Raw genomic sequence first — 21270 nt, forward strand, 5'->3', positions numbered from 1 at the left:
GTGTCATCCAAGTTCTCAGCTGTCCGTTCTACAAAATCTAGCATAAATAGTCTCTGGAGGGACCCAGGATCTGCAGAGCAGAATTCAGGTACACTCGTGTTTTAAGAATCTTGTGCATTTCTTCCTATTTTAATGTGTTTAGTAACTTTTGTTAGCTGTGATTCCTTTTAAATGTTCTCATGGTAATATAAAACATTCTGTACACAGTTGATAATATTGAATAAAAGTTTTAAAAACACCTAGGTGACCTCGATGGCTGGAGCCTGTTTTCGGACATTTTAAGTCTTCTGGGTGCTTAGGCTTCTTTGAAAGACAAGGGAGACTTCGGAGCCTGGGTAAATAAGGGCTATTAGCGCATCTCACTTTGCAGACAGGGGAATGACATCATCTGTGCAGTAGCACCCTGCTTTCATTTGTCCTATCTTTTCTTCCACGGGAAGAGCAGGGCAGTAATGCACCTTGCTGAATGTCCCGCAAAGCTGGCAGTTAGAGGAAATGAAGCTGTATAGCGTCTCAGGCTAAGAAGGTTAAGTGCTTTAGTACTTCAGCTAGGCCATTCGCAATATGACATGACTGTAAAATATAAATATATTCCAAGTACGTGTTCTGATACACACTTCCTTACCCGAATTTCACAACATCCCCGCTAGATTTTGCTGCAGCTGCCATATGTAAATAAGCTTTAATCTAGACAAACCAAAGCAGTTTTTCTCACAGGTAAATAATATCTGCATAGTCCCGAAAAACTGGCTGACAAGTACTCACCCAAATGGTGCTGCTTGCCATATTATTAACCGGATTCCTTACCAGACTATCCACAAAGTTGAACAGGCTGTAGGAGTATTTACATTTGCAGCAGGGGCAATTGTTTAATTTGGTGAAAAAAGGATTGGGTACCTGGTTAGGAAAATATTTACTACATATGTTGTTCATTTTATAATATTCTAGCTGCTATATTCAGCTAGATTTTACATATATATTATCTAGCTGATACTATTTTTTTAGTTCAGTGTTTTTAAATGTTTTGCTTAAAGGACTGTCAAACCTTTCTGGAGAAAATGAAAATGTAAAAAAGCGTCTTGTGTTGAATGTCTTGCGATATGTATCTGAGAAGAAATACTTTAACTTAAAATGTTACTGTTCTACAAAACTGTATTTTCTGTTATAATAGCGTACATTGTTTACAGCATCAAATGCGCTTTCTAGTAGACGCAACACGAAATTATTGTTGTACACATTGCAGAGGCAGGATCGCGTCAGCCCACCTAACAGCTTCCTGTAGATAAGGAGATCCTCGTTCTCCTCTTGCAGTGTCTCACCTTGCTGCTGGCTGCATAAAGATTACATCACATCTCATATTCATGTTTTTTTGGCCCAACAAGTTGACTTGGCTCAACAAAGGGTGTGAAGACCACTGTCTTCAGTGCAAGGGGAGAAGTAGGACAGCAGAGCCAGGAACAAGGTGTCAGGCAGACAGGCAGGGGACTCTTCCCTTTCACTGAAGGTAAGCAATTAGTTCAGCTCAGTTGTAACATGTAACCTCACCTTCAGAATAATTCCATTTTATGGCAACATATAAAGCAAAGCTATCAAATTATTTGAGAAAAAAATGAACCGGTCCCGTGCAAGTGAAAGAACAACCCTCACCTTGAGAGACAGAAGGGTGCTAAAATGACTCAGTGCTTCCACACAGGCTCTCTTTATCAGCACTCCTCAGGTCTGTAAATGTAAACCTCGACAGGATACGGATCTTTCCTTTGAACCAACTACCTGTCAATGCCGGGGGCTCTGAAAGTCTGCAGTTACTAGACACAGGGTGCTTTAGTTTTACCGTATATGACATTTACTGGAAATGCACTAGACTGTACGGTTTAACTGCACACATAGACCACAATAGACAGATCAGCAATGTTGTAGGAAATGGTGGTGAGAATTGTTTTGTTTTTTTTCAAAACAAACAACTGGTTTACACATATAGTTAACTGCTCTATGCCTGAACAGGTGCTGACACCCATTGTCAGCAAGAAGAAATACTTCCCAGGTAAATTAAGCCTTTTTAAAAGTACTTCATTTCTATTGCTGACTGGAGAAAGGGGTATTGTTTTAGTGTTCGTATAGACACAAGTTGTTTCTGTGTCACAGTGAATTTAGGATTTTGCTTTCTTCATGGTAGCAGCTTTCATAATTTCAGACTGTCAAAACCAGTACCTTGCAGGACACCAGGGTAGTAGGCAATTAGCAAGGTGCACAGGCACAAGTCTTTAATGAATTTATAGCACAGATGAGTACATGGAAGCCAGACAACTACACAGCACTGGAAAAATTTAAAACCCTACAGATCTTTTCTTCTTAGAATGCCTTGAGGTTAATGTAAAACAAGTTAATCTGTTATCCTGCTGCTTTAGCCATCCCGAGCCCGTTTAAATCAAGAAGCGACAGACAAGGTGAGTGTAATTTAGAGTAAAATAATGCTTTACTAAGTTAACACCAAAATCCCACTCCGGTATGACCAATTCTTATACCAAACCTGAGGAAAAGTAATTTTTGCATTCCTTGGTTCAACTTTTAGATAGAAATCAGGGAAGCAGTTTCATTGAGAAGAATCTTTCCATAGGGATATGGCTATGTCCCTACAAACATTTGGGAATTCAAGAGCCCTGTGTTTCCATTAGAACCAGCAGATGATGCAAGAGTTCAGTCTCAACAGAAGAGGGCATTAAGCTTACCAAGATCTCCAGCTTCCAGCTACTGCAATTTAAACTTCTGGTTTAAAATTAACTGTAATAGCATTTCTGGATGCAACTTGCTTTAGACGAATGCTTTGGAGACTTGCGGCACACCCCTCCTCCTGGCAGACATCCTTGGTAGCTGTGCTGGAGTACTTAAGGGTCACAGGAACATGAAAGTCATCCAAAATAATTAAGACAATGAACAGCAAGGAAACCTCATGATTTATTAATGAAAACTTCAGGTGAGCGGTGAGAACAAAAGATTTAACAGTGCCCTCTTAAAACATCCTCCAGGCCATTGAGCTTCGGATCTGAAGTTTACTCACTTCTGTTCTATTTCTTAGCAAAGTTTTATGAAGTTTTACTGATTTAAAAGCCTAAATCTGCAGCTGAGGTAAAACATGGATCCATTTAGGCAAGCTGAAGCAGGTGGGTGGATACCAGAGGCCACACCACCCATTTGCTCACATCACATTCCTCCACCCCTGCGCCCCTTCCCGCCCCCTCCTCTCCCTTTTTCCTTTCTTCCTAGTCCTTCAGTTTTGTCCCTCCAGCTGTAGCTCCTTTCTTACGTACCTCCTCCATTCCTTCTAACCACCAGAGCACACAGCTCCTCTGCACTACCTTGGCCCACTCACCCATAGAACCCAATTTCATCACAGCATTGCCAGCCGTGACACAGCCCTGCACTGCACGGAGGAGCTGATCCACAGGGAACGCACGACTGGCTGAAGCGGCTCGCTAAGAAACCATTCTAGCACGTATGCCCAGCCAGCACAGGGCAGGCATCTACTTCCTTCTCCTGCGACGGCCCAGCACATTCTGTAACTGCTGCATGCATTGAGCAAAGCATCTTTAGGTACCGTCTCCTGTTGCGAGACTTGTGGGTAAACAGGCACGCTGTTAGGGGGCTGTGCGGACCCAGACGCTTTGTTCTCTTCTGCTCTCAACAATAGTGAGCATTAAGATTCCACGTGCGGAGACACATTCCTTAACGCGGAAATTGTAGCATACAAATCTCAGTCCAAGCAGACTGAAAATCTTTCCACAGGCTCCAGCAAACTGAAATGTGGTTGATAGTTAATGCGTCAGATTTGCAGAAAAGCAGTTACTAAGAAACAAGAAAGACCACAGCAGCTGCAAACGTGCATTTCGGGATATGCATTTCAATAAAAGGAGCTATTAACTCCAGAGTCTTTCTTCACTTTCACTCTCTTCATTTTAGGTTACTCACCTAGCAGTGATCCAAAGAGATCAAAAGGTTTCAGGAACTAGCCAGAACTCAGATAAAATTTTATTTAAAAAGCACAACATACAGAAAGCCATACTTCCTGACAGAATGTGAGAATGCAGGCATATAAATAAAATAGAACAAAAAGTAATGATCTTTCAAGAAGTTGTCAAATGCTTGCAAAAATTAAACCTTTTTCAGTGCAAGGGCAAACTGTGAGTTCGTACTATACAGGCCTTAGTGCAGATAAATTAGGAAAAGAAAAAAAATTGACTCTAAGATGCCAAGTGATGCTAATGGCTAAACAAACATTTAAAGTCAGTTTCAAGCATTGCATTTTTATCAGAAATGATGGTGAAGTTTTGCAGAAGTTTCACATACACTTAAAATTGAAATGCTGTTTCAGTTGTAATAACCTGTAAAAGCATGGCAAACCTCAGTGATGTCAGTTTATTAAGGTAGTCTCAAACCATTTATTTTTAGAAAAATAGTTAGAATAGTTAAATTTTTAGAAGTTATAGATATACTTGTTTTTTCCCCCTACACAAATCTTACAGAAGATTGTGTTCCCATGTGGTTACCACTGAAAATAAGCTCTGATTCTCTACATAGCAGACACTACCCAACAGGCAATTCTGATATAACAGAAATGGCATGCAATGGAAAATGTGCCGGAGCAGGTGACATTACAGTTCTTGAAGGCTAAGAGAGGGTCTTGAAATTACTTGTAAGCTCAGAATCGAAATTCCAGGAAGAGCCTGTGGCACAAAACACAGCATCAGCTAATTCAGGGCTGTGTCCTTCCATTTTTCCTTCACACGGAAGGAGCCTCACGGGACAGCCAGCCTCTGCTGGAGTCACCAGGGCCACCAGCAGGCTGGTGGAGGACGGGAGGAAGGATGTCAAGGTCCGACCGTTAAGTTCCCACAGCTCATGACTGATGACAGTACCAGGAATCTACAGCGAGTACCAAGAAACAAACACAAACTGTAGAAAACTTTTTATGCTCAAGGTTTTAAAATTAACAACCTTGTGTCGTGAGCAAATTAGTTCAAGAGGTAAAGGACCTTCTGGAACGTAGAACACCATGTTTAATTTAAAGGACAACACAATATTCAGGTGATGTAATGGGTTATTTTTGGAGCACAATCAAGTTAATGAGTGTACCATCAGCATTCTTTAATATCACTTCCTCTTAGGGTTACGTATCTCTTTAGCCAACTTCACAAAGGTTTTTTTAGTCCTTTACGTGCTGCTTTGAAATTTTGAAGCGAACACCTACCATTCTTAGATGCCCGAGCAGCTTGCAAGATTTCGAGGCTCTGTGCTTATTGTACCCCTTTATTTAATGGCTTTTAGACATGGAGATCTTATTCTAGAAGTTTAAGACAAAATTTTAAGTTACTGCACACCCAGCTCACTAATGTTGCATTTAGGAACAGAATTTAGGTCTTAGTAGATAAGAGACACTGTATGTTTTCCCTATATTGACTGAAAAACAGTTTGAGTACCACATTAGTTCAGCCAAACAAGTTAAAAAGCTTATAAGAAAATATTTTGTACATTCTTTTGTATTTCAAGCGTCAAGTAATAAATGTTCTATTAAACCAAGTTGTATCACGCAACTATCAAAAATTGACAAACAGAACAAACCATTCTGCTTCATTTTGGGCTTGGTCCCAAAGGAGGTAGTCCGTAAGTCACACAAAAGTAAAAATTCCACAGAAGTTAACCTAACATGCCACTCTCCTCCACCATATGCAGCCTCATCACTAAATGAGGCTATTTCATATCTGAAAACATTATAAGTTAGTGTTCATGTAAATACAGGAACTATACTCAAAAATTATTTCTTCATCTGTAACCGAAATTCGGTCCAGCTGAACCAATATATTAACTAGGCTTTGCGCATCAGCCTCATTAGTAAGAAATCAGCTTTTCTCCAAATTAAATTTGAAACGTGCCTAGTACACAAGGTATGCCTTTAAATAACAAAGGATACACATGTTTAGGTTTGGAGAGGAGCTTTGGATTGTTAAACCTCATTAGTAAGATGGGTATATTTACTATCATTTCTCTACAAATGCTGCTGCTGCCATTGAATTCCTCATGGTTCCTCTTGCTGAAGCTGTGAGCTCTTCAATTTCAGCGTTCAGTCTATTAATTACCCATTCCAATGCTTCACGGCCCTACAGTTAAGGGAAAGTTTATCAGCATATAAATCATAGCAAATAAGTAAATAGATTAAGCCCTGCCTTACTGAAAATGACTAAAGACACAACAGCTGAAAAAGGAAGAAAAGGTATAGCAATACATGCCCCTCCAATATTTCTCACGTCAATAACCAGAGTACTGCCTTACATCTCATGAAAAATTCCTTATGTCAGCAGTGCTTGCATTATGAGCCACAAAAGACTTTTTATCCACATTGTTTTATCATTCTTGAGGCTGAACTCAAGACAATTTTGGATTCCCAGAGGACACATTCTCAACTAAAACACCACTTCATTACTCCCACGTTACTACTTCAGATCTGTCTAGAAGTATATCTCTTTTCAATAGCAAAAACTAAGACTGCATCAAGAAGGCAGCAAAAGACTGACAGCGCCAGACTGTTAAGTGAGTGGAGATGTTTTCCCAGTGAGAATTCAGAGAGCTTTGCCAGTAATAATTTATCTCCATTCACAAGAGGAAAACAAAGAGGAAGTTCAGCAAGCTGAGCCTTCAGCCTCTACAGTTAAGGCAGTAGAACTACGCGGACCCTTCCTAAGATTGTTGATGAAGCCAAGAAGTAAAATAGAGATTTTTATTCCCTTTGTCATTTAGTCAGTGGTCACACACTTCCCACAAGGGTCATACTTACTTTATTGGCATTGGAGGAAATTGTGTTTGCCATTAGCCCTTCTAGGTAACTGCTGAGACTGACACCTTTTACAGATATTATTGCTTCTTGTGTCAAAATGGTTCTGAAACAGAAAGCAGGAAACAGAGTTATTCCAAGTAGTTTAAAAAAAGAATGCATTGCTGTAAGAAACTCGTTCCTCCCCAACAAGTATATTCCCTCATCAGCTTCACTGCGTAACACAGAACTTCTTGCCCCATAAACACAGCCCACTTCCACAGTGCTTAACTGCTTGATGCTTCTACTTGTAAAACAAACACCACGAGTCCCAGCTAAGTCCAAGTGTTCAACTTGGTCAGCTATTTCCATCTTTAGCAGTGGCAAGTTAAGAGTGGGAACAGCAGACCTGGACTGAAGGTATACTGGGAAAATAGCATTAAGACATCCCCTTCAACAACAGGGGTTTAACATTTCTGACTCACAATACAAGGAGAGCAAAAACCTCTGATGTTAGAATCCCTAAAAAGATCCTCCAGAACTATCACTAGTTCCAGGAGTACAGACTCAGCAAGCTCTAAAGTTGCCTTAAAAAAAAAATCCCCAAACACCAAAACCCAGACCTTCAAAATTCTAGACTAAAGGCAGATAAACAAGCCTCCAGTGCAGGTTCTGAGCTCAAGCTGATGAAGAGATTGGAAATAAGGAGCTGGTAACTGAAGATGTACACAAACTCAGTCACAGATAAGCTGATCTGAACTGGATTCCATCACAGCACGACAGTACGTTTCCCAGCAGTGCTCTGCAGAAGCAGTGTCACTACAGAAAACGACAGTCCATTTAATTCTTTAGACAAGCTACCATAACAAAGGTGATGTAAATCTCATCTTCTGATCAGGGGAAACCATGGGAATTCTCAAAGCAGTACTTCAGGGCAATCTCAGAACAAAGAGGTACTTACTTGTCTGGCTCGTAAGGGTGCGGTTTATAGACAAGCCTCTCATCTACTGACACTAGGTTTGTAAATGAAATCTGTAGAATATAAGACAAGATTACCCTGTGATGAAAATATTAAAGGAATGTAGCAAATAAAACTGCAGATTCAAAACCAGTGCTTTCATCCGATTCAAACATTACACTTTTCCTGCAAGTATTAGGGTTGTAGAACGAGATCAAGAAATCTCTGGGTTCAGCATTTGCTGATCTAGTTCTCTTCCTTAAGTTTTTGGATCATTTACCAATATAAACGACCATATTTCTAAGAACATTTCAACAATGGAATCGGACAGATGGAGGAGTACAAGGAGCAAAATGTTACATGGCTAGGAAGTTATGACAATGGACACTAAATGGCTGTTTTTTATTAACACCCGCACCCCCTCCCGCCCCCCAAGCCACCGCTATCCTGCTCATTGGTATGTTCAGATGCTTTGGTCCTGACAAGTTTAAAAAAACTAGTAGCTTCTGAAAAACAGAACCAGGCAACTATAAACACTTTACTTAAACCTATAACTTGTATTGTTCTAATGCAATTTCCAAGTAATTTTTGAGATTATTTTCCTTTTCAAATTTGCAAGGCATCATTATAACCTGTCATCTATTTCAATTGCATAAACACAGCTACTTACATTACTGGATTTAAGCTCCATCGTTTTTTTCACTGGGTCAACAACAGAGTGTTCCTGAACATATGTCTTTGTTCTGCAGGTCCCAATGAGCTAGAAGACAGGCAAACATATACAGAATTAATTATGCTAAACAACTGCAATTTTTGTAGTGCCTATAGATGCAGAAGCAGTGGTTATCGTATTGAAAGGACACTAAGTCAACAGGATTCGGGTTTAGCTTAAAATAAAACTTATTCAGTTGAGGTACATCTCAGTTTTAAGGTGGAAGCAATCCAAGATCTATGCAGTTTTTGGCTAGCAGTTAGTCACTACGTGTGCGGCTGTTGAGCTGAACTGATATAAAAATGCTTATATCTTTCAACCATTAAAGTTATGAAATAATTCATGTCTATTACAACCACTTCCCCTCCCTCCAGCAACCTTTTCAAGCTCTGCACTGCAATACATACAGATTTCACAATGGAGGGTATTCCCCACTCTGTACTGAGGAGCCTGTGGCTGTGCAACTTCCCACTAGGGTCTACGTGTCTGTCTAGGACATCGACGCCAACCACGCTGGGGTTCATGGGATTTGGGTACTTCTGCATGGCAGCCGTCGTTACCGTTTCCCAGGGGTGACTGCCAAGAGAGAATCGAGCAACAAAGTTAATAGAATCATAGAATAGAATCATAGAATCATTAAGGTTGGAAAAGACCTCTAAGATCATCAGGTCCAACTGCCAGCGCAACACCCCCAGGCCTCCTAAATCATGTCCCCAAGTGCCACGTCTACATGTTTTTTGAACACCCCCAGGGATGGTGACTCCCCCACCTCTCTGGGCAGCCTGTTCCAAACCCTGACCACTCTGTCAGTGAAGACATTTTTTCCTAATATCCAATCTAAACCTGCCCTGATACAGCTTGTGGCCATTTCTTCTCATCCCATCACTTAGTACCTGGGAGAAGAGACCAGCCCCCACCTCACTAGAGCCTCCTTTCAGGTAGAGAGTTGTAAGGTCTCCCCTCAGCCTCCTCTTCTCCAGGCTAAACCCCCCCAGCTCCCTCAGCCGCCCCCCAGCACACTTGTGCTCCAGACCCTGCCCCAGCGCCGCTGCCCTTCTCTGGACATGCTCCAGCACCTCAAGGGCCTTCTTGTTCTGAGGGGCCCAAACCTGAGCCCAGCATTCGAGGTGGGGCCTCCCCAGGGCCGAGCACAGGGGCCCCATCCCTGCCCGGCCCCTGCTGGCCACACCAGTGCTGACACAAGCCCGGGGGCTGGTGGCCTCCTTGGCCACCCGGGCACTGCTGGCTCATGCCCAGCCGGCTGTCAGCCAGCACCCCCAGGGCCTTCTCCGCCGGGCACTTCCCAGCCCCTCTGCCCCAGGCCTGGGGCGTTGCCTGGGGTTGGTGTGACCCAAGGGCAGGACCCGGCACTTGGCCTTGTTAAACCTCACACAACTGGCCTTGTCTCATCGATGCAGCCTGTCCAGGTCCCTCTGCAGAGCCTTCCTGCCCTCGAGCAGATCAACACTCCTGCCAGCTTGGTGTCATCTGCAAACTGACTGAGGGTGCACTTGATCCCCTCATCCAGATCATTGATAAAGATATTAAACAGAACTGGCCCCAGTGCTGAGCCCTGGGGTACCCCACTTATGATCGGCTGCCAGCTGGATTTAACTCCATTCACCACAAATCCCTGTGCAAACATCCTTCCCTAGAGAGAAACATCTATTTCGTGGGTGGGACAGTGGTACATGTAGGTTAAACATACGCTACAGCTGATGAACTCAGCAGTCCTGATTAACTCCCTTCTGAATTATAATTGGATAAGAACGTTCTCCCTGTGACATAATGCTGAAAGACTGCAATTTGTTTCAGGTTTCGGTAACACCAGTGTAATTTATTAAGCTGTTACTTTCCCCTAACAAATACTCCCTTCGGGTTATTTCCCAGCGCGGGTGTTCTGGCGCACCCGAGCCCGCAGGGTGAAGCGGCTCACAAGGCTCACAAGCCCTGCAGCTGGAGGGCGAGGACAGCACCACGGGGCCCCTCGCTGAGGCGGCCGCCAGCGCAGCCGGGCCCGGGCACCCCGCAACGCTCTGTGAGGGGCTCCCGCGGCCTGACCGCCCGCCCCTCCGCGGCAACCCCCGGCCGGCGCCCCGCACGCCGCCCGTCCGGCAGCGGGCGAGACACCCGCGGGCGGCAAGGGCGTGTGCGGGGGGAAGGTCACCGGCGGCGGGCGAGCGGCAGCGGCCAGGCCGGGCTGCGGGACAGGGCTGATGGCCTGGGAGCGGGGAGCGCCCCGCCGGAGGGACGGCCGCTCTCCCCTCCCTTCCCCTCCCCTCCCCGCGCAGCCCCGCTTCCCCCCTCACGCCGGTCCCGCCCCGCGCTTACTCGAAAACGTGCTCCGAGGTCCAGATCTTCATGATGGCAGCGGGGCTGGGACGGGATGGCGACAAGAGCAACAACAGCAGCAGCACCGCCGCCCCCCCGCCGCGGGACCGGCGGGCCCCAGTCACCGCCGCCGGCAGCCGCCGCGCCTGCGCAGCGAGGAGCCGGCCGCAGCCCTGCCGCGGGGCACGGAACGCTGTCCTCCAATCGCCGCGCCGCGCCGCCCTGACGTCAGGAGGTCACGTAGCGCGTGAAAGTCACGCAGAGGCTTGCCGGCCGCCGAGAACGAGCAGCGCGGGGGGGGCGGCGGATGGCACGCGCCTGCCTGATGGCCCGGCCGCACTCACTGCGCCTGCGCGCCGCGGCGGCCGGCCCGGGTGGCGGCACTCCCCTTGTCTCACCAACCGTGACGTGTGAGGGTGACGTTACAGGAACAGCTGTCACGTTTCTCGAGCGGTTGCCTCCCCCCGCCCCGTGAGCCGAGGTGCGGGTACGAGTCCAACTGAGGAGCTTCCGCCAACGAAGCGCTGTTAACATTTGAAAAATTTTCAAGTTGCGCAAGTGCGTTATAGGGCGCCCATTCCATAGGTATGGCCGGTCAGCTTCCGTAAGGCTTGGTCAGGAACGCTTGGCGTTAGTACGCGTTTTAGACTAACTCAGGCCTGCAGGAGCCCTTCTCCTACCGCCGTGCGTAAAACGTCAGCGTTACGCCTGGCCGAGGGTCCGACGTCACGGCGTTAGCTGTTTTCGGGGCCGTCGGTCAGCAGAGGGCGCCGGGGTCCTCCCAGTCTCCCTGGCGTGAGGGGCATGTGCTGGGCTGAAGGGCAGGACACGTGTGAACGTTATTTAACTGATGGATGAGCAGTCATACCAGCGCCCCACCCAGCCCAGCTCACTGCTCTCCTCAGCCAACTTGTTTTGTAAGTAACGCTGCCTGGAAGTTATTTTATAACCAGCAGTTACAAAACAGCCACTTTACTTTTTTCCATGTTAAGAAGGATCTTCTGGAACAGGCAGGCCGTTCCAGGATGGAAGGGTTTCAGCTAACTGTCCTGAGCTGTTTATTCATCCTTGACACAGAGCTGGAAAAAGGTTGAGAGGGAAACTTCCCAGAAACAGGTTCCTTCACACAGTGACGTTTCTGGCATCTCTGCAGTGCCAGGAATCCTAGTCGCTCTGTGGAAGGACTCGGATTCAGTGAATGTTCCTGTGCATTCATGTGTACGCATGTATTTCTGGAAGGTCGCAAGTCAGTTCTAAATCCCTGGTAGCCTAAATACCCAACTGAGTGATTTTTCCAACTGGGGAATTTTGCAAAGGATGTTAAAGATGCTAAGCATTTTGCAAGTGTCTTGGAACGCGATACATAGTTGTAGAAGATGGTGACCCTTAAATAGACAGTGGCAATTCAGCAGACACCCATCGCCTATCCATTAGGCCATCTGGAGCCTCTCAGCAGTTTCTTCTATAAAAGAAGAGTTAGCTGCTGGAAGCAAAGCAAGATTACGTCTCCAGGAAGGAAGCGTGCTGACATTCAGTGCAGATTAGGAGCTAGATCTCAACAGCTCATACAAACTTCAGGATTTTTTAACAGTTTTGTTCAAGCAAGGTTCTGTATTTGAATGATATCAAGGGCTGAACTACTTGTAAACCTGGCTTTTAAAAGGAATAATAAAACCATAAATAATAAAGCCGCACTTCAGGAAAATAAAATGCTCATTTGTAGCTGCAGAGGAAAAAGTGCATCCCAAACATTAGAATTGTTTACACTGGTGATGCTGCACCTTGAGAATATTGTGTCCATTTTTATGACCAAGAATTTAATACTATGAAATTCAATATCTTTTCCTCTATATGTTGACAGTATCTGTCTAAGAACTGAAATCAAAGAAAACATTCTTTCAGTTAAGTCTGTCCATTCCCAGGTACTACCAAGATGATCATTAAGGACCATAATGGACATCTACAAATGAATATAAAAATCTGTGGAAACCCACGGTGAGATTACTTAGGTCATACATATCTTTAAGGGGCTGTTTGCTTATGACTCTTCTGAATGCAACTGATGCATAGAATGCGCCTTGTGTTTATGTGCTTCATATGGATTTTGGCAGAACAGCCTCCTTGGCAGACTTGAAATTGATCTCGGAATTGTGTATGGAATCTCTCGGAGCTTCCAGTGAATTTATTTGCAGAACAAGACATCACGATTTTGTATTTTCAGACCCATGTTTGCCAGCAGGGCAGTGTGAGTTGTCCCCTTTAAGCAGCCTCATAAAATATCCACTGTTTTGACTGAAACGCATAAATGTCAGGAAATTGCTTACAAACCTGAAGTCACTTTATCTCCAGCATTAGGCGCAGATCATTCCTGCACTCCGTAATGGCTACCAACCCCTCAGATTGTCAAACCCTCTTAGGCTTAGACAGTTGCGGTTTTAGCTTTCTGAAAGGAAAAAATAGAGGTATCATGTCACACTTAGAAAAGCAAACACCACCCTGGTTCAAAGCCCTAATCCCAGAGATCAGCCTGGCTGCTCTACAGTACAAAACATCAACAAATTCTGAACTGAAAAGGGTTTGGTCACAATGGCAGTGATTCAAGCTGCAGTTCTGAATGGAACGAGTGCAGGTCAGAAGTGGCATTCGTAGTTGATCGCCACAACCAAATTTTACTGCGGAAAGGTTGCGGATGCCTGGAATGGCAAAGAGTAAGTGGGGAAGGTTCCACATTTAACTGCTGCACTTGCTTGCAATAGGCAGGGTATGAGATCTGGTTGCTTACCCTGCTTCATGTATCGCAGCACTTAACAGCTTTCAAATTACAACTGAGGCAAGTTTACTACTTCATACACTTCAGAAAAATGTATTTGATAGTGTATTTCCTTCCTCTGCCGTATTCTGAAATACAGGTAACACTACAATAGTACTGCACGAGTTCTTTGATCTGAAGTTACAAGTTTTGATGTGTGTGAAATGTTGGTATTCGCATTCAGCGTTAATGAAAACCATTCAAAGGTCTCACGCTTTTCTTGAGCTGGAAAAACAAGTTCCCACTCCCTTTGTCAGTCTGGCAGTTGTACTGGCGGAAAACTGACATTATCAATGTTTTCTTTCCCAGACATACCTCTTCAATGACTTTCATTACACAATTATTAATGACTACTCCATCTATAAACACTCTCTTACCGTCAGCGCTCAATTTGGTATATGAGGTTGTTAGTGCTTGGCTGTATTTTCCTGTATGTACTTCTTAAAGGAGCTTTGTTGGATAGCAAAGCTCTCTCTTCAGTGCTTCCAGAATCAGTTCTTTAATGCCTTGCAAGTCATTAGACATATCTCTGTATGAGAAGGTCACCTCAAATTGTACTTTTAATAAGCAAATACCCTTCTTTTCAGAAAGAAAGCACAGCGATATCTCAGTGTAGGATAGTACCAGCTCTGGGTTTTGCTCATACTTTAATAGGCATTTTGTTCAACTAACTGTGGTCCTTCCAGATTTCTGATTAGTATCGAAAGTAGACACTAATGGAGAAATGCCACCACTCACAATGTATCACATCCTGAAAACACTATGTTACTTGCAAATGAGTTTACATGATGATACATTTACTAGGTCAGGACAGAGCTTAAACTATATCATGGATTAGCATTCACGTGCTTCAGTGCATCTCTTCTCTCTTCAGAGAAACATAGATAGAATAAAAATATTTCCTCTTCAACACTGAAAATGTAGTTGTATCAAAATAGCTAGCATTATTTAGCATTTTTTTCTCCTCTGAATGGCATTAGCTGTTCCACTGCTGATGTTGAGTCCTAACAGCTGCTTCCCGCTGCTTCAGCAAGCTGGCTTCCCACTCCAAAACCTTTCACCTTCCTTCTTCATAACTGATGTAGTCCCAAATTCCTTGTCACAGCTGAGGTCTGGACTCATCGTTTGACCCCGGGCAGAGGGAAGGGACAGGAATGCAGCAAACAGCATTTAAGACCACTGAGCTCTACACTATCTTAAAGCTACCTGCCTCAACCAAGGCAGTTGCACTGTCAGACTACACTCTATACAACTGACATCTCAACTTTTGTCAAAGCTGTTTAAGGTTGCTGGAACAGAAGCCATCGGAGGTCAGTTACTCCCGTTCTCGAGCTGCTACTCACGTTGCACCGGAACAGCTGTTCATATGGCCAGAATGGGCGCTGTAAAGAAACAAGGCAGCTGGATTTCTGTGTTCTGCACTGTGAACCATAAATGGAACTGAAGAAAATCACAGAAAGGCCATGCCAGTATTGCAGAGGAGGCAGGGAGGTTGCAAGAACAAGTGGTGAGGGCTGACCAAGCCAATGCTGTGTAACTCCCAGAGCGCCTGCTGGAATCATGGCTTGGTTTTAGCCAGACATTCAACAGTTTTCTAAGTTCAGTGCGTTTGTTCTTCATCCTCTAACAAACACTGACTCGGTATTTGTTAGTATAATGCAATTTGGTTCAACCCAAAATAAAATGCAGATCACTGTAAGACAACCAGATGCCTGTATTTGTTTCTAAACTTTATCATTCAACCAGGAGAGTATTTTTATTTTATCCTTTAGTATTTAGGGCTTTTCCTCCCTCAATCTGAAGAAAAATCAGATTATAGAAATAGCCCTTTCCCCTAATCCCCCATGTTCTGGTGAAAATGGCTATCAAGTTGCGTATAAAATGCAAATAAAAATTATTACAGATTATCATTTTCTAGCCTGAGACTAATACCTGTCATCCCCTAAGAAGAGAGGAAATAGCAGTAACAGTATCAACTTTCAGAGAAAAGCTGCAGATACCTGTATTTTTATTCAGAAATTAAGTTGAATCGATCCATGCCTTCTGCGTGGGAAAAACCACAAGAGGGGGCTCGATTTCCACGAGGTTCTCCACGTGCAGAGCTGTTGCCCGTGACTCCATCGGAGGGAAAGGACGTACTTACAGTCTCGCAAGTGAACTCACCTCAAAGTACCCACGTCTCTAAGCACTGCCAAATGGAGGCGGCCAAGATCCCCACTCTGACCCTGCGTCCCAGCAGCAACCACTCTCAAGGGTCTGCCCACCCCTACATCCAGAGCATATTTTTCTGCAGAAATAAATTGTTCCCCTGCTTCCATGTTAAAATTTGATCTAAACATAAATTGCTTGCTGGAAACAAATCAGAAATACACATTCAGGCCCCTTTTTTCAGCACTTCAAAAGTCAACATAAAGCAATGAGACATCCCCAAATAATAAAAAAAAGAGTCCGTTTTACATCCTCTAGTTAAGCCTGGTTAATTTGGCAGAAACTTAAACCTACAAAAAAGACCTGACTGACCGCAGGACAAGTTTTCTGATATTACTGGCTGCTCAGCTGCATGACTGCAGCAGCAGAAAAATGGAGGGGACAGGAATATGTGGCCACAAACGGTCCTTTTAACAACAGCGTGATCTTAGACCAGATTACATCATTTCTGAAAGTGGCCCTGCACATATGCACCATAGTATTTTACACTACAGGAAAGTGCTACCCCTTCAACGTGCAGATGATCTGTACTCATCTTCTGCTGGTGAAAGGATATAAGGGACTGTAATTGGCAAGCTGATCTCTGATATAGGTAACCTACAATGAATACTAAACATGTACCTCCAGAAATCCATTGCTTCTGCCAGTGCCATCCCCAAAGGACTGAAAAAACCCAGAAGTTTTCAGGTAACGTGAATAAATAACAATCTTTTAGCATCTACGATGTTCATCACAAGGACAAGTGAAATATAGGCTGCAGGAATCCTGGGAGACTCTAAAGATTCAGAACATCTGGTTGCCTGGCCGGAAAGTTTCCAAACCATTTTTTTAATGCCATGAATTTAAAACAAATGTAAACCTATGGGCACGGAATCAAAGGACAGAGGAGTCAGTTGCTCACTGGGCAGTATCAAACCCAGACTTGTACAATTTGAGTCTATGTGCTGTTGCTCATGTACATGGCTTATTGCAGAAATGAAGTGCAGTGAGTGCAAACCACAACTTAATAGTTTGTCTCAGGCAGCTTCTCTTGTCTTTTTGGGGAAAAAAGATGACACAAAAGGCAGAATGTATAATGAGAATTATTCGTTCTCAGCTGCCATATTATTTTTCCTACTTCATAGAAAGGGGAGGTATACTTTCTTCCTTGTGACTAAAAAGGATAAGGTACTAACTCTTTTCCACAGGTATATATATGCAGATTCAGAATTTATTTCCTGATATTGATTGCATAAAAGGGTTCTTCCTGGAGTTTCCTAATGTATATTATTTTTCTACCGCTTAAATCTTTCATATATGTGTATGCATGCAAAACTGTTGTACAAAGGCCATAGTCTGAAAGTGCTGCTGTTCTGTAGCGTGGTGATACAGGGAGCTAAAAAAAAAGGGGATGTAATTTCTTAACAATACTATTGCAAATCTATTTCCTGTTTCAAAATTATGCTCATTTCCTTCTCAGATGCATTTATAAAAGTCTGGCTCCCAAAATTATTTATAAGCTCTAAAATAACATGCGATCTTTTGAAAGCCATCTGAGATTTGTTTGTGGGAAGGAGGTCTCCTTACTGGTGTTTCCACTTACTCAGTAAAGCAGTCAAATTACTAACTCCTCAGCGTTATCTACCAGGTTGCATAAATGACTTCAACACTGGACAGTTACAGTGAGTATGGTTTGGTCATGTTTTGCTGAGAGTCAGTGAATCCCTCTGTAACAGTGACAGCAAATGAACAGAACGTCAGCAAGACCTTCTCTCACAGGGCTGCAGATCTCTCTGGCAACCTTTTATTACCTGCAATGATTGGCTGTGTTTTGGATAGGTCCCTGCCCTACAGAAAAGGCTAGGTTTAAAAGTAAGTCATGCACGCTTCCTTTGCTCAGTTTTTACACACTAACACATTTGCTCTGCTCACTATCTACGCAGAGGTGCAGAGTCACAGGGCTTTGCTGTCTATGCCAGTAAGTTTGCATCAGGAAACCTAGAAGGGGTGAAAATTACATTTAATGAACTCGCAAATATTTATTCATGCAAATTTAGGTGTCAAGAACCTGCTATGAACAATATATAATAAATTCCTATAATATAGGAATATAGACTACATTTCTACAGATGGATAATTTTTAACAAATAGTTTAAAATGTAGCTTTACAAGTGTATATGGTAAGTATGTAGCTACTAGGAAGAGGGAACTTTTGAATAACTGATAACACAGCAGTACTTCAAAAAGCCATTTGAAAATCTAATGAGGCAGAAAGTTGAAATTATTTCAGTAAATGAGTAGCGTCAATGGTCTTACATTATCCATGCTAAAAATCATTCAAAGCATCTTATTGATTAGGTTTGTAATAATAGCTGAAAAATGCCGCTATTTTCTCGCTGTCGTACGATCTTTTTGTTCTTTGTAATCACAAAGCTGGAACCATATTCAGCTTTGTTTAGTAGGAGTCTGACCTCATCCATTGCTAAAAAGCAGGCAAACCTATTTTGCCTCTTCGTCTGAACGGATATCTGAATCTTCCCTATCCAGTCAAAAAAGAGCTGGTGCTACCAAGGTTACACTTTTTTAACAAGACTTCTGAAGCAGTCAACTTGAATGCACTGTTTAATATTTGTTTTTTTAAAAACTTGCCTTTTTTTTTTTCAATTCATAAGCACCTGATTTGTGCACCAAAGGACTGTCTTAAGCTAGAACAAACACCACTCACAATCAGTGGAATATGTTGGATTACCTGTATTGTCTACATCTTCCACTCCCTACGTGTGATGCCTCACATACTCAAGAACAGTCTTTTAGACTTCAATTTCCAGAAGGCCACACCTATGATGAAGTAACTTTTCCTTCCTTTGCAGATATTTGTCACCACATATGCAATTCTACTACATAATTCTCAGGGACCTGATTTAAATAAAGGATGTACAATGTCTCAGGTAAAGGCAGCCAGATTTTGAGAAAGAAAAACCTGAGAAAGATCCAGAGGGCAAGCTTCTACTATGGTGTACTGTTGTAGACGTGCATTAAATGTCAAGAGTGTTTGGTACTTTAACTGTGGAAATAGTGAAGTATGCCTGGGATAGCATTCATAGAATGTAGTTTAGCGAGCTCTTAACAGGAAGTGAGGCATATTTCAAAAAGATTTAAAGTAGTCTTTAGTTGAAGAGAGAATGGCCTCTGCATCTTGACCATGGAATTGACCTTTCTTGGAGAAGCTCTGAAAGGCAAAGCTGTAGCTAGAAACTGTACATGAAAGAGATGTACAGAAAATGACGAATCTTCCATCAGATTCTACCCTGGATCTCCCATACTACCCACAAACGGAATGACACACCCCAGAGAACCCCTTTGAAAATTTACAAGATATTCTGACCAAATGTCACAGGATCAGTATGCGAAGTCCTTTACTGTTCCACTCACAGTTGAAGTAATTCTTAACAAGTAAAAAATGAAAAAATTTTGATAAGATCTTCGGAAACCTGTGGCCATCTGACTGTGAAATAGCATGGTATATGAACAGCTAATTGATGACACTGCCACATTTTTAGCTAATTGAAGCTAAGAACATCAAGGAGAGATTGTGTTTTTGTTACCTAGCATTTCACATCTCTCCCTTCCCCAAATAACCCCCACACCTTGAAAAAAAACCCCAAACCCCACCAAGTTTCTCTCCCCAGTGCCCCTTCTGCCCCAAGAAAAAATAAACCCCAGACGTTATCTTTGCTTCAGAACATTTACTTTAAGTCAGGGTGTATTAAAAATATGCATTTAATAGAATGATCTGGCACTAGCCCTGGAACAAATATTTGATCTTCAGATACCTTTTATTTTATTCTTCTACTATAAAATGTCCGAGGAAGCTTAAAGCTGCACACCTTCAGAGTACTATTGCCTCAGGCGCAAAACTGGCCAAATACCTTCCTTATCAAGCATGTGACAGATCTACCGCAGTTGTGAAACATACTGTCTAACACTGTCTACGCTAACTAGGCTCTACTACTTCTTATATAATTTGAATGCAAATAATTACACTAACTAGACTCTAATACTGTTTGTATAATTTGAATGCAAATAATTACACTAACTAGACTCTAATACTGTTTGTATAATTTGAATGCAAATAATTATTTTTCTTTCTTCCCCACCTGACAACATACAAAATGTAAAATATAAACGTAGACACAATCACACACAGCTGGCCATCCCATTGCCTCGTCATTAGCGTACTGGCTACTCTTAAGGCTAGGTCTTCCACCTGCTATCTGTGGTGTTTGGTTTTAACATATTCAAATTGCCATAGCGAAATGAGATACCATATTATACAGGTATTTATGTTTTGCAGCAGAGGTCTTAAACAGGTAGTACATGGCCCTTGAATGGCTTTTGGCCAGTGGATGATTTGGCTCCAATTTAAAAGCCGACTCAAAATGTGTAAGGAGGTACGTGCCATATGACTCATTAGAACCACCAATTATGACTTTTGTTTTTTTTTTTTTTAAATTGTGCAATTTCCTCAACTTCCATAGTTCAGTGAGTTTGATTATGGCTATACAAACAGTTCCATCTCGTCCGTGTCATTAGTGGGTTCAGCAGCTGCCACCGGGTGTTTGACTCAAGTGCAGATACACGACAGTTCATGGATGCAATATGACTATTCTGTTGTCTGGGAAACAGACTCTTAAACTCTGCATAATATGACAGTTACCAGCCAGATAATGTGTTTTCTTGCAAGCATCACAAATGTGCATGTGATCAAGTAGGCAGATGATAATCACATGTTATCACCCACAACTCATGAGCAAGCACAGTAACAGCATGATTAAAGGGAAAAAACCCCACATTTTTAAAAGTACTTCTAAATTGCCAGTAATTTTGTGTTGTTTGGAAGTAATCATGCTGTCCCCAACATCTGATCCTTCTTTAATTCTAAAGATGACATTTCTTATAAAGACACACAAACATTTGCTGAACGCAACTTTCTAGTGTAAAACCTTGAAGAACCAGCGGTGATGGGTAGTGGTCATAACATATGACATGTTAAATCACAAACATAGAGTTATATATTCACTCGTGGTCTGCAAACCTTCCTCCTGTATCCAGAATTTATATGAAGCTCTTTGTTTCAGAAATCTTGTACTCAATCAGCTACCTTTTGACATGGTTTAAAGAAACCGCAACCTGGAAATAAAAGCTGAGAATTCTTCATACACAAAGTACTGCATGAAAGTGGCTAGTTAGTCATCAGTGCTGACATCTTAACTATCTCAGAAAGAATTACCAGATCAATTATAAGTTGAATGGTCCTGAGATACCTCTACCTTACATCTGTCAGTGGCTGACCACAGAGCTATGAAGGCAAGCTATTAAATAATTTCTGTTCAAAGTTTTGTGGGCCAGAGAACATGTAGATCCTGGATTTAAGTCTATTTATGCTGTCTTTAGTACTGGGATTGTACCTGCCA

At 42.8% G+C, this 21270-nt stretch overlaps 1 protein-coding gene across 2 annotated transcripts; it reads right to left on the bottom strand.

Annotated features, from left to right (window-relative positions):
* Positions 1-4001: 4001 nt before the first annotated feature.
* Positions 4002-10983, bottom strand: PRELID3B (PRELI domain containing 3B). Of its 2 annotated transcripts, XM_064465324.1 has the most exons (7): positions 10801-10983; positions 8877-9045; positions 8428-8517; positions 7761-7831; positions 6824-6926; positions 6028-6149; positions 4002-4917 (listed from the first exon to the last, which is right to left on the bottom strand). In XM_064465324.1, exons 1-6 carry the CDS (start codon positions 10830-10832, stop codon positions 6030-6032), a joined length of 585 nt encoding a protein of 194 aa, XP_064321394.1. In that variant the 5' UTR covers positions 10833-10983; the 3' UTR covers positions 4002-4917; positions 6028-6029. The 2 variants fall into 2 exon arrangements, with proteins under 2 accessions (XP_064321394.1, XP_064321393.1); XM_064465323.1 differs by having other exon boundaries at positions 4002-6149; positions 10801-10982.
* Between the last annotated feature and the right edge of the window lie 10287 nt (positions 10984-21270).

Source organism: Phalacrocorax carbo, chromosome 14, assembly GCF_963921805.1.
Source record: "Phalacrocorax carbo chromosome 14, bPhaCar2.1, whole genome shotgun sequence".
Lineage (NCBI taxonomy): Eukaryota > Metazoa > Chordata > Aves > Suliformes > Phalacrocoracidae > Phalacrocorax > Phalacrocorax carbo.

Bases quoted from the DNA above. Each gene is read 5' to 3' on its own strand.
- PRELID3B (XM_064465324.1), bottom strand. From the start codon at position 10,832: ATGAAGATCTGGACCTCGGAGCACGTTTTCGA. The intron at 7,832-8,427 runs GTAAGTAGCTGT...TATATTCTACAG, and splicing joins TGGAGCTTAAATCCAGTAAT to ATTTCATTTACAAACCTAGT. The intron at 6,150-6,823 runs GTAAGTATGACC...CCTTAACTGTAG, and splicing joins TTTCCTCCAATGCCAATAAA to GGCCGTGAAGCATTGGAATG.